Below are 12,975 nucleotides of genomic sequence, written 5' to 3' on the forward strand. Positions count from 1 at the left end.
ATTTAGAACTCCAGGATATGTCAGTTGACGCTTCTGGGTGTTCAGATATGACATTTCACTCACATTGCTTCTGAATCTTCAAAATTAGATGTGGCTGTATAGTCAGGTTTGCATTGTGATTGGAATATGACATTCAGAGGAGCAGGGGAAAGTAATGTGGATACAGATTACTTAAATCTGTGTCCACATTACATTACTGCATGGCGGTGTATTTTGTTCTGTTCTGTGTAACGTGATGTTTCATCCAGAGCAAAACATCTTTCACTGTCCGCTGCTTTTACTTGACGTCACAGTGTAACCCTGCGGTCATTTTGCGTCAGCCCTCCTAATCATCATTAGAATTCAGTTAATTCAACAGGGGACACACAATGGCGCAGGTTGAATCGTCCCATAAAGCCCCGTGGCTGAGAGAGCCTAGCTTAACCACAGATTCCCACCCCAACCCTAAGTTTGAAATATCAAAGATATTGTGATGAGAACAGAGAAAAAGGTTTGATAATATAATTATTTTTTACTAAATGTTTCAGGTAATTCTTTCTAAATATATTGATATACCTTAGCTTTGCTCAAAAATTGTGATATTTTATAAGGACACTTATAACAAAGTTATGGATCAAAGTACGCACAGTACGACTTGGAGACCTACACATGTACTATCCAAAACTGTATAAAATGTATTTCTACTGTAATTGTGAATTTGTGTTATACAAATATATATTATATATATATATGTATATGACTATAAAAACAGTCATTTTCTATGTGTTTAAACTACATAAGGAGCTGAACAAATGCTGAGGACGGTGTCATTGTACATAGCTGTGAATGAAATCCAATTTAAAATGACTCATATTGATTGTGAATGTACTCATGCTTTCTGCAGTACCTACACCTACCCAACTTGAATGCTGCTTCTTCTGTTGTGTGACAAAAGTACTTTGACCTCCGAAGAGAGAACCGCTGTTGAGTTATAAGTTGGAGAGATTTTAGTGACAATTTAACAGAACTATTTATTTCTTTATTTATTTGCACATGCGAGTTGAAATCCTTCCAGTTTTAAGTTGAGTATTAATGCGGAGAAATGTAATTGCCGAAGTATATATAATATATATCATGTGTTTAGAATGCATTTTGCAGACGCTATCTGTACATACTATTTAAGATACAAGTTTTTACAAAAAATAATATATGTATAAAATTGAAAAAATGCTGTGCAGCGATTATACTGGAGCCATTTTGGGCTTTGGGACGTACCATTTTTCAGTATATAAGAGGTGTTTTGAATAATGTACTAAAGTCTATTGTACAAATAATAAAAATGTCACTATTGGTAATATGGGTGCCTTCTGGCGCACTGGGCTCTCAGTCTCACTTTGTGTCTCTCTATCTCTGTGTAGATAGAGGGGAAGAAAGAAAGGAAGAAAAGAGGAAGATTCAAGAGAGAGAGAAGGCAAGAATGAAAGCAAAATGAGGGACAGCAAGAAGACAGAAAGGTATGAAGAAAAGGAAAAACAGAAAGGGACAAAAGAAGGAATGAAGACAAAAAGGTGAGGGACGGAAGAGAGAAAGGGTCTAAGGAAGGACAAGAGAAAACAGTAAGAAATTAAAAGAGAAATCCACTTAAAGTAGATAGATAGATAGATAGATAGATAGATAGATAGATAGATAGATAGATTCAGCCAGATGGATAGATCAGATCACTCCTCAGTAAACCTGCTCATCTCTGGATTAAACACCAGATATAAGTCAGCTAATCTCAGCAGCTGCCCCTTTGTCTCTTTGCTTAGTAGTATTAACCTGGCCTTTCCATTTATCCGTGCCACTCCTCTGAGCTGAGGATCACGCAGGGATTGCTGCCTTTGTTCAAGGGCCTCAGAAATGTGTTGAAGAGGACCATGTGAGAAGGAGAAGTTTGCGCTTCTATGGAGACTTACGATGCAAAGTTCACTCATTTGGGGAAGACATGAGATGTAGATGGGTAACAAAAAAAAACAACAACAACAACATTAAGTGTCTTAGTAAGGTGTTGGGCCACCACAAGCCGCCAGAACTGCTTGAATTCTCCTTGAACTGTGTGCAACTCTTCTGGAGGGATGGAGCTCCATTGTTTCAAAAGATATTCCCTCCTGTTTGGTGTTTGTGATGATGGTGGTGAAGAGCTCTGTCTAACACGTTGGCCTAACATCTCCAACAGGTGTTGATTTGTATTGAGAGGTGGTGAGTATGAAGGCCATAGCATATGACTTACACCATTTTCATCCTCATCAGCCATTCAGTGAGCCTTTATTCCTTGTGGATGTGGGCATAATGTGTTAAAAGAGACCATCAAGATAGAAATGCTTCATCATAGGATAAAGATGATCAGCCAGAATAATGTACTGATTTGCAGAGAGCTTTCCATCCAAGGGGACACATGGAAAAAATTCCCCTACAGTAGAGCAGAGCCAGTGGACGTCTCAGGGGACCCCAGGGGCCCAACATTCAGGCCTGTAGTGTTCTCATGGTGAATGCCACACATACACTCGCCCACCTCTCCAGAATTTGGTGAAGGATGACTCATCTGACTATATCGCTTTTTTTTCCACATCTTGGTAGACTAGTGCCTCTCAGCTCTCAAATGTGCATTTGCCTTTGTAATTAGGGCTTTATGCACTGTGATGACACTAAAATATCCCTCTCTAAGCGCAGTATCTTTTAGAAGAATGGTGCTCCATCCCTCAAGTAGAGTTCCAGACTTGTAGAATCAATGCCAAGGTACATAGAAACTGTCAACTAGCACTTTACTAATACACTTTATGGCCTTTTTTTTTTTTTTTTTTTTTTTACTCTGTTTGTCACTTGTCTGTATCATTATTCCAAAAAATTAATCATATTTTTACCTCTTTTACATAGTATGTTTTTTTTTTTTTTTTTTTAAATCCTGCTGTATTTTGCACACAGCACACACCAATGCAAAGCTGAACGGATTGATGACAGCTACGTTAGGACAATCCCAGTATATTGAACTGGAGCTTGTTCATGTGTACATGATTTCCTAAGCCAGTGGTCATTTCAATATGGACGGCTCAGTTGCACCAATCAAAGACATCTTTAGCACTTTCTATTAACCATCTATCCTCCCTGTTCATTGTGTGAAAGTTCAGTAAATATGCTTTAATGTGTAAGCCTCACGTTCAGTAATCAAAACTTTCCGCCCATTAATAAACTGAACTTAAATGAGAATTAGTTACTGGCTCAATAATGTGATCTTCTCTACCCTGTGCACTGCTATAAATTTGAGTCTCCTTATTCCAAAACTATAATAAAGATAAAGTAATAGCTGTATTTATACAGTTTATATGAGTTCATCATAAACCTGGGAGACACTAGGGACTTGACCAGAGTGTTTACCAGTCTCTTGCTGAATGCATGCTGGGATATGCTGAAGCCCCTGTGACCTTGATTAGGAATAAGCAAGCAGGCATGGAAAATTAACAAACAACGTTCATTAATGTTAGTTGTTTGTCAAGCAGCAGCATTTATCTGCTGTTGTTGAAAAAAAAAGAAGATGTTTACACTTTGAATATAGAATGAATTCTCCCAGAGGTCAGTTAACCCACCCACATGTGGCAAACCCTAATCTTTATGAAGAGCAATAAACTTAGCAAGATGTAATACACTGATCTAAGATGTCTTAAGAGGTAAGAGAGATGGGATTTACTACATGAGCCATGCAAAAGCATAAACATCTTTAGGACAAGAATTGTGCCGTATTGCTTTATTTTATCTGCATAGTAGTGTTCACCCACACAAAGAAACAAATACCCACCCAGAGAGACAGCTCTTTCTATAGTAAATACACAATATATGTGATAATAAACGGTATCAAAATTATGTACATGATACAAGGTCTTTTAATTTGGTTGTTTGGGTCAGAGTTGACCAAGCTTAAATACACCATGATGTACGGCTTGTTTGGCGATCATTAGCTTAAACTGGCTACCGCTGTCTGCCCTGTACCATGCCCTGCTCTTCTCCTGGCATCAAGACCTCAGAGGAACTGCCCTGCTGACTGTGGTACAGGGGGACAATGAACAATGAAGGGTGATAACACACACACACACACACACACACACACACACTGAGGCAGAGTGATGATGTTTTGTTCTCCTTCCTCTCTGTCTGTCTCTCTTTCACATGCAGGCTTGGAAACAAATGATACTTATGTGCATTCACTAGCCAACCCACATACACAAGCATGCATAAATTTTCCCCACACACACAATCGAACAGAATGCTGTCATCTGTGTGTGTGTGTGTGTGTGTGTGTGTGTGTGTGTGTGTGTGTGTGCGTGTGTGTGTGTGTGTGTGTGTGTGCGCGCGCACAAGAGATTCAGTTTTTATATGGCCAACAAATCCATCAATACACTCTTGTGACCTGATCAATAACAATATCAGAGACCAAGTCCATGACCTGCATTCAGCTGCTGGCTGTGTTTGTGTATGTGTGTGTGTGTGTGTGTGTGTGCATGCATAAGCAGACGGATGTGGTCAGTCAACTGATGAAGTGTCCATACAGTAGCTGTTCTCTGCACAGACACAGACATATATTGTGTGAAACTGAGAACTGACGTGTGTTCTGCAGAAACTTAACATTTTCTTTTTTTGACAACTGACACTATCTCCAGTATTCAGAAAATGTTTCCTGACACTGAATTTAAAGCCAATGCAAAGTAAACAAAACCGCTTTTGCTTTATAGCTGTGAAATTTACTTTTTGGAATTCACCAGATAGAATATTAATCTAAACAGACACCAAAATCATCCAAGTGTCCTCAGTAGATAATTGACTATACTGACACTTAAGCATACATTATTTTCAGTGACAGTAGGCCATCAGCATTGCCCACTGATTGTCCTTTAAGAAAAGTCACAAAAAATGTTGGTGGTTTTTATGATGTGGCATGTAATTTCATTGAAAGTTAGTTTTAGAACTATTTTACGCTAACAACTGCATGTTCATCTGCTGTGCAGACATTTTTAATCCGTAGAATTTCACATGGATTGTAGAGCTACAGTAGTTGAAATTGCAAAACTAGAAGAGAGATCTGGAATAACAATGTGTGACTATGCAAACCATGTAGAGTCAACCATTAAAATTAAATATCCATGCATTTGTTAGTTGACACTAAAAAGTCAACTAACAACAAAAAAAAGTGTTAGCATGGAGAGAATGATCTACTATGAACACGGTTCCTTACAGCCGCATCTAAGTTGACCTTAAGCTTAAGAATATTTCTTTACCCAATTAATGACTTTGGGTAAACCTATCCCTTGTGGTTGTGTAGATGTGGCTCCAGGTTGAAACAGGGACAGGCAAGGAACAGACTAGCCTTTAATATGCTAAGCACAATGAAGTGTTTACCATGACAAAACCTGTAACTGAACAACACAGGGATGGACTTGAAGGGACCTGACTGTGGTTGGCACTGAACCTGTGTGACATTTTAGCTAGTTCCCCGCCCCATGTTGTTATTTCCTTTTTAGTGTGTCTGTATGTGTGTGTGCATGGACCACAGATTACACACATCACAGCTGGATTAACCCTTCCTGTGTCTTCCACAGTTCAAACCACCAGCCCTCTACATTTTGTTTGACCAGACATTTTTTTTCCTGTGTAGCCCAATAACCAGCCCAGTCAGCTACTGTAGGACAACATTTTTAGTAACAGGCTCAGACAGCAGTAGCAGTAGTAGGGTGGTAACTGGTCTTTGTAAACTCAAATCTGTAGCCTGCCCTGACACTGTGGTTGAGTGGATTAGATGTAGATCCAGTGGAGACCCAGGCAGGCCTGGAATAGACCAAGCTTTCATCCACTGAACACAATATGCTGTTTAACATGACAATACCTCTAACACACACAAGCTGCTTAGCAAGAGCCTCTCAAACCTGCTTTAATAGACACTATTTTGAGGTATGCGCGCATGTGCGCGCGCGCCGCGTTTGTGTCTTTTAGGGACTATTCTGAGGTGTTCACGTCAGGGGTGTGTGTGTGTGTGTGTGTGTGTGTGTGTGTGTGTGTGTGTGTGTGTGTGTCCCAAAGGACTGCCTAAGAACCGGTCTGACGGCGTTTTGAGTCAGTTAGGCTAGCTGAATGAAGACATAGTTCATAGGTAAACTAGTTTAGCCAAAAGGAAGAACGAGAGAGAGAGAGAGAGAGAGAGAGAGAGAGAGAGAGAGAGAGAGAGAGAGGTAGTTAGTTAGGTAGGTAGGTAGGTAGGTAGTTAGTCAGTTGGTTAGTTGTAATGCCAATACAGATAGGTTAATTGGCTATAAGTAGGCTAGAGGTAGAGAAAGGTGGAGTGAGAGAGAAAATAAAGATAGTGCCGGTCCTAAGTCCATGCAGTGTCAGCAGCTGACACTCCTCTCTGTTGTTTTAAGGTTTGCATTGTTTCCAACATTTCTTAGAGTTTATTTAGCCGAGAAAAGCTAGAGGGAATAGGAACAGTTTTGTTGTCTGCTCGGTGTCCCAGTTTGGAGGCAGGCTGTCCCGGGACAGACGAACACATCTGTAATAACAGACAGGCTGTCACAGCGACACAGGCGCAAGCAGAGTCCGTCTGTCACCATGCCTGTGCGCCAGAAAGGTAAACAAAAAGCCATTTTTCATGTTCCTAGTCTTTGTCATTTTCAGTAACTTTATCTCATCCTCTGTATTATGTTGCCTTCATATCTTGCTCTGTTAAACAAACTTATTATATCAGGTTTTGCTATACTGAAAGTAGCACCATGTTGATGGTGCTGACTGGTCCCGATACGCGCCATTCTCTGGTTTAAGCGTCTTTTGCGCTAAACTCCATGTAAATTATCGCTATTTAATGCTGCCTTGTTTATTGAAGCATATACACACCTCTTAGAACATAACTCGAGATATTTACGAATTGTGGTGATTTTCTGATACGTTCGGCATATGCATGATTCATCAGTCACTCCTTCATTGTAATACATTTTCAACTTTCATAACTGGTTTACTGTTGTTGGGCATCGTACTGTTGTGCATTTAAGCAGTGGAAACGGTGAACACCCTGGTGTGAGGAGTTTGAAGAGTTGAGATTGTATTGTAATCATTGATGCTTAATGTGTTTGGATGCTGCCTAATTGAAGTGTCTCCTAGTAATTTGTAGAAGAACCCGAGTCAAGTCCTGCTAGACATATCTGTTTACTAACAAGGAAATCGGCAGGCTATTAAGCAGAATTTTGACAAGAGTTTACACTGTGGTTCAGCTGCACAGTTTCCTTTTCATTCTTTCCACACAAGAACTGGATGGTTACACTGTTTGTTGTTGGGACTGCCCTCAGCGTTGCAGACTGACAGTTTTGTCAGCTGTTCTATTGCTCCAGAGCCCACACTACCTGTAACCTGCCCTGTCTTTATAGACTTACGGTTCAGAGAGAGTAACTTTACAGCTACCGTATCAACACATACTATTCGGCTTGTAGAGCGCACATGCAGGTGCATTTACTACATTGTCAACACCTACAAAAAAATATTTTATGACTATGAGATAAGTATGACCAGGGGGCTATATTGTCAAGGAAACAATGCAACTTCCCATAAAATACGCCATAAAATATGAGGCATGAGATATATGAGAGCAATGAGAGTATGAAATATGAGAACTACAGATATGATGTAAGTCCCTGAGGGAATATTAAAGCCTAGTGAAATTTCATCAAGACATTGTCAATCTAGTTTTGCCCCACGGGGGTATAGTTGAGAGTAAACCCACCTAGATGCACTAACCCACCTTTGTAAAGCTCTCGGAATTGATTATGTGATTTATAGAACAACTTAAACTCCAACACTTGAAACATGGACAACAGCTGCAAATGTCAAAGCAAATGGATAAAGAAGCAATGAAATTATATTCACTGAAGCTTCCAAGAGATGTCAGCTGTGCAAGATCTTGCTGAGAAAGACACTATGCATAAGACTAAGCTGATTTAACTTGAGCAGAAAGTGAAAGGAGTCATGTTTTCACATGTTGACATGGGACTTTGCTTGTCTAGGTCAGGGTTTAACTAAGGAAAGTGAAACTTTGTTACCACACCCGAAGGAGCGTCTAAAACTTAAAATGGTAGAATATGCTAAAGGATATAATTCCAAGGGAAACACCATGTCCTATGTGTTTTTTAGGCATTTAAGACAAGTTTAGTCATTACAGTGGTCAAATGTGAAGATATCAAATATTCATACAGAATAGAGGTATCAGTATTCACAGTGTCATGCCAGTTCAGTAACAGTGGAGAGTCATACCAGTATTTTAATACCAAGTGCTGATAAATTTCTATGAGATTGCAGTCAGAAAGGGGTGGAAATCTATGTTGTTGTAGTTGTGGGCACAAGCCTGAAAGCAATAATGCTAAGGTGTTAAGAGAGATTTCCCTTATCTGTCTTTTATTTATTTTTATTTTATTTTTATTTTTATTATTATTTTTTTCTTCTTCAATCTTTATTTAACCAGCCGGGCCAGAGTCAAAATCATTCTTGATTGCGCACTATGAGAAACAAATTAAATCAAAAACAACATGCAGAAGTCATCCCTACATCTTGTTTTTATGTCATATTATTGTCTTATATGTCATTGTGGTTGTTAACTGTATTGTGTGTGTGTGTGTGTGTGTGTTTTGTCCAGATGCACAGCGAGCCCTGGAGCTGCTGCTGCAGTACCGGGCCAAACTAGCCGAGAGAGAGCAGAACCAGAACAGGAGCAAACAGGGCCGGGCAGAGGAGGACCGGCAGCTGCAGCAGTCTCTGGACAGAGTCATCACCGTCTTCCAGAGCCAACTATTCAACGCTCTGCTCGGTGAGAACACCTGTCCATCGTGGTCTGTTTGCCTGTTCTTGTGCCTAGTAGTAGGTTTACACCCCATTTACACTTGGTATTAAAATGTGATCTGATCCACACTCACTTCATGTTTCCCTTGACATGTATGTCTATAATAAATGAACGGACGTCTGGTGACTTGTTGCTCTGTGTGAATCTGGCTGTTTTTCGGCTGCTTTAAGTGCTGACGCTAAATAACTAAGCTTAACTAAGGGACTAAGCTTATTTTTTTCTCATTCTATGCATTTCCCCATTTCAGTGTCCTGCAATAGGTCACATTCTTAATGACCAAAGGTCATGATATTAAAATTGGCACAAAATGTTTGAGGGAATTGCCATCGAATTGGTTGTTTTTTTGGGTTTAACTGTTGGAGTTTACCTCTGTCACATGAGTGTGTTTTGGAGAGAGACGGAGACAGAGAGAGCTGCTGCTTTGAATATAATACATAGTAGAGATTAATGATGTGACACTCAAAGATGAAAACAACTAGAAACTAGAAAATAACTTCAACTTTAAAAAGAACAATGGCATCATGACATTATGATACCGATGAATATGATCCCCTAGTATACTGACTCTTAATGTGCTGACCTTGGGAACTTCGCTGTGCCATAATACAGGTCTCATATCGTACCAAACGGATTATCCTTTGCCCCTCCTCATCCAAGCATGTTGTATCTAAACTAAAAGTCTAAAAGTTTCCTTATTTAAAAACCATATGGTCCTACAAGCTGTTTTGGTTTGGTGTAAGGCTGACAAGGTGAACAACGGCTCCAACTCATCAACTCTCCTCTTCTAACTTCTTTTTTCTCATCAGAGCTCACAACCAAACCCTGTGGTTTATTAGCATAAAATCAGCGTCAACAGAAAACAGTCTGTCCTTTACACTCACATCACCATGGGGAACTGGGCTATAAAAATAGTCAAAAGTCAGATCTTTAATGTATTAAACATGCTATGTGTAGTGTTTTAAGATCAGTGACTCACTACCACATTAATTTGTAATTAGTGCAATTACTGTAAACAAATCAGAACATCACTGACATGACTCTGCTAGCCTTTATGCTGCATTTTACCGAGATTTAGCTTTAAGAGTGAAAGGTTGATGGAAAAGTCACTTCCAATGTTTAACTTTGTAAACAGCAAAACTTTTGACCAAAGAACCAAATATCCTCTTTCAGACAGGAAGCAATGTATGCGTGTGCGTGTGTGTGTGTGTGTGTGTGTGTGTGTGTGTGTGTGTGTGTGTGTGTGTGTGTGTGTGTGTGTGTGTGTGTGTGTGTGTGTGTGTAATAGTAAACAGGTTCATAGTTCCTGGTTCTACCTGCTTATCTGCCACACCCACGTCTTTAGTTCCTTCTGCGCCTCTGTTTTGGGTGTGTGTTTGTGTGTGTGTCTGCTTTTCACTTAACATAAGCTGTTGGGTTTTTCTCTGTTCCTCTCTGTCTTTCAATTTAAACTTTGACTTTTATATTCTGTTATCTGACATAGACACACACACACGCATGCACACACACACACACACAAACACACATAAATGCATGCATGTAAAAATATCTTGAGACTGTGCTTACTCTGTGTTCATTTAACTGAGTATTTTGTGTGCTTTTTGTGATGAATTAGCTTCATGATTTTTATTCATTGTTCCATCCTGTAATATATTTTTCTGTGTGTGTGTGTTTGTGTGTCTGTGCGTGTGTGTGTGTGTTCTTGTAGCATATTGTTGTATGTATGTGTGTTCCCCATGGCTGGTTTTGGTCAGGTTAATTTATTACAGATTATCTCAACTCCTCACTCTCCTCCTGTCTTTTTTCCTCTTCCTCCCACAAACCCCAGTCTGCTGCCCTCCAAAACTATGGGAGCAGTAACTGCATAGTGCCACTAGAGGGCAGCAGATGGCCAGTGATAGTATAGAATAGAATAGAATAGAATAGAATAGAATTGAATTGAATTTGATATGACAAGGAGCTTGTGGTAGTGTCGTGAAATAAATAGGCAGGATTCAAGGCAGCGGGGATGACTTTACACACACACACACACACACACACACTTGTAGAGATGATCATCCAGAGGTCATTTGTTATTCTGCTCAAGCCTCAGCCCTACTGTTGTGCTGAGTTAGCTGTTCCAGGTTTCGCTTAAAGCTTGAGGAGAGAGAGAGAGAAAGAAGGAGCGAGACTGCCTGTGTTTTCTGTGGTCTCTCTCCCAAACACACACTGCTCATCTTTGAACTGGGAGCGACAACCTTTTCTGTGGCACATTTCTCATTTTCATTATTTTACTGTCTAAAACTACAGTGTTAAGAACAGCAGCAGAGGCTCTCTTTGTAGTCTGGTCCCATCATTTACCACACTACGGCCCTTTTCCGCAGTGTGGTAATCCATTCATTCGTTCATTCATTCATTTTTCATTAATTTATTCAGTCATCATGTTTCTAATCTCTCTTCTTCTCAGATATCCAGGAGTACTATGAGTTGACACTCCTACAGGACAGTCGGTGTTCTGCAGATCAGCCAGATGGTCCAGGGGAGCTTCCTGCCTCCTGTAGCCACTCAGTGGAGCCCTCAGCCCAGCCTCAGCCTGCTGGCCACCTTCATCCTCCATCCACTGGAGGTCCAACTCAGCCTGACACTCCAGCCACCAAACCCAAATCAGTAAAGTCCCCTGCTCCCCCACCACCATCCAGTACGCCTCAGTCTCGGCCGGCCAAAGTCAAGTATCGCGCCCCTCTTCCACCTGTCCAGCCCGGCGCCTCCACATCGTCTAAAGCAAAAACTTCCAAGCCGTCCTCTCCTTCTACCCCTACCTTAACTGGAGTCGCAGCAAATGGAACGGAGACCCCTGCCACTTCTTCTTATGCCAAAACACACCCTGGAGTATCACTGAATGGACCGCTTGTTGCTGCCACCACCCCTGCTTCGTCTCCTGGAGCCTCCACCAGTCCCCAAAGCAACCCTGCCTCCCCGCCCCAGGACCTCAAGACCGTCTCAGCCCTTGTCTCTGGCACCATCCAAGGTCTTGTGTCTCCAACCAGTCCAGACAAACTCACCCCAGCCAGCACCCCTCCCAGCACCACCCCAGGTCTGGACAGCGTTACTAGTGCTAACAGCATCTCCATGAGCCTAACCAGCAACCAGAACCCAGGCAGAGTGACCCACAGCCCCAGCCCGACTAGCCCCAACCCGGCTAAATTCAACTTTGACAGCCAGTCCATCAGTCCATCACCAGCCCCGGGGCACCCAACTAAAGGACCTCGCCTGAGGTATGTCCACAAGGTGTTTTTTCCAAGGCAGCATTTGGCAACATGAGCAATTTTTTTTTTGTTAGTCCAAGATGTTTGGGTATAGTTGCAAGCTAGACTTGAAGTGGTAATCAGTGAAATCCTTGTTGAAGCTGATTAATTTTGAATTTCTGTAGGTGGTGCTTTTTTCTTTGTTCAACCACAGCGACTATTGCTGTTCATTTGAACACTTCTTCTGTTTTTATCACAGTCAAACCATTGTTGCTGCTGCTAGAAGTGTAAAACCCATCACTTCATGTGTCTGAAAGAATTTTTCCCAGGAAACACCTACCTGACAGTACATCTGTAGAACAGGAGAAGCAAAAATCTCAAAAATTCTTGAAATGAGGATGTATGTATTAAACAGTTATGAATTAGTACTTCAAACTGAAAGCACAAACATGAAGTGATGTTTTGGCAATAATCTGTTGTGATGTGTACATTTGGATGAATATGAAAACAGATACTTAGAATGCAACATGAGGACAGGTGCAGATAATTTTATGGAACAATCCATCAAAGTTGCTCATTTGTGGATGAGTTCACCTCCATCGAGTTCACCCTCTCTCCTGTGATCTCTGCCCTCAGTCCAATGAGCCCTGGACCAGCCAGAGTCACCCCCGCTAGCCCTACACACGGTCCCACCAGCCCCAGGACAGCCTCGTCCCCCCGGCCCAGCACACTGACCCCCACCAACAAGGTAGGGCATCGTTGCTTGTTGTTCAGTGTTTGCAGTTGAAGGAATCTGCAGAAATCTCTGTACAATTAGTTTAGTAAGAGAGCAAACAGCAGATTTCACCCTATTGGAAGGTGGCTTGATCAAATATC

General features: G+C 41.1%; 1 protein-coding gene across 2 annotated transcripts in view; it reads left to right on the plus strand.

The window, feature by feature from the left end:
- The first annotated feature begins 6,262 nt into the window (after positions 1–6,262).
- LOC115357821 (discs large homolog 1-like protein) overlaps positions 6,263–12,975 on the plus strand; it is a 127,179-nt gene continuing 120,466 nt past the window's right edge. For both annotated transcript variants that reach the window (XM_030049533.1, XM_030049535.1), the window contains exons 1-4: positions 6,263–6,625; positions 8,675–8,845; positions 11,322–12,129; positions 12,736–12,847. In XM_030049533.1, coding sequence (XP_029905393.1) covers positions 6,607–6,625; positions 8,675–8,845; positions 11,322–12,129; positions 12,736–12,847 — 1,110 coding nt within the window. In that variant the 5' untranslated portion in view covers positions 6,263–6,606. The remainder of the gene's footprint in view (positions 6,626–8,674; positions 8,846–11,321; positions 12,130–12,735; positions 12,848–12,975) is intronic.

Source organism: Myripristis murdjan, chromosome 4 (assembly GCF_902150065.1).
Source record: "Myripristis murdjan chromosome 4, fMyrMur1.1, whole genome shotgun sequence".
Classification (NCBI taxonomy): Eukaryota; Metazoa; Chordata; class Actinopteri; order Holocentriformes; family Holocentridae; genus Myripristis; species Myripristis murdjan.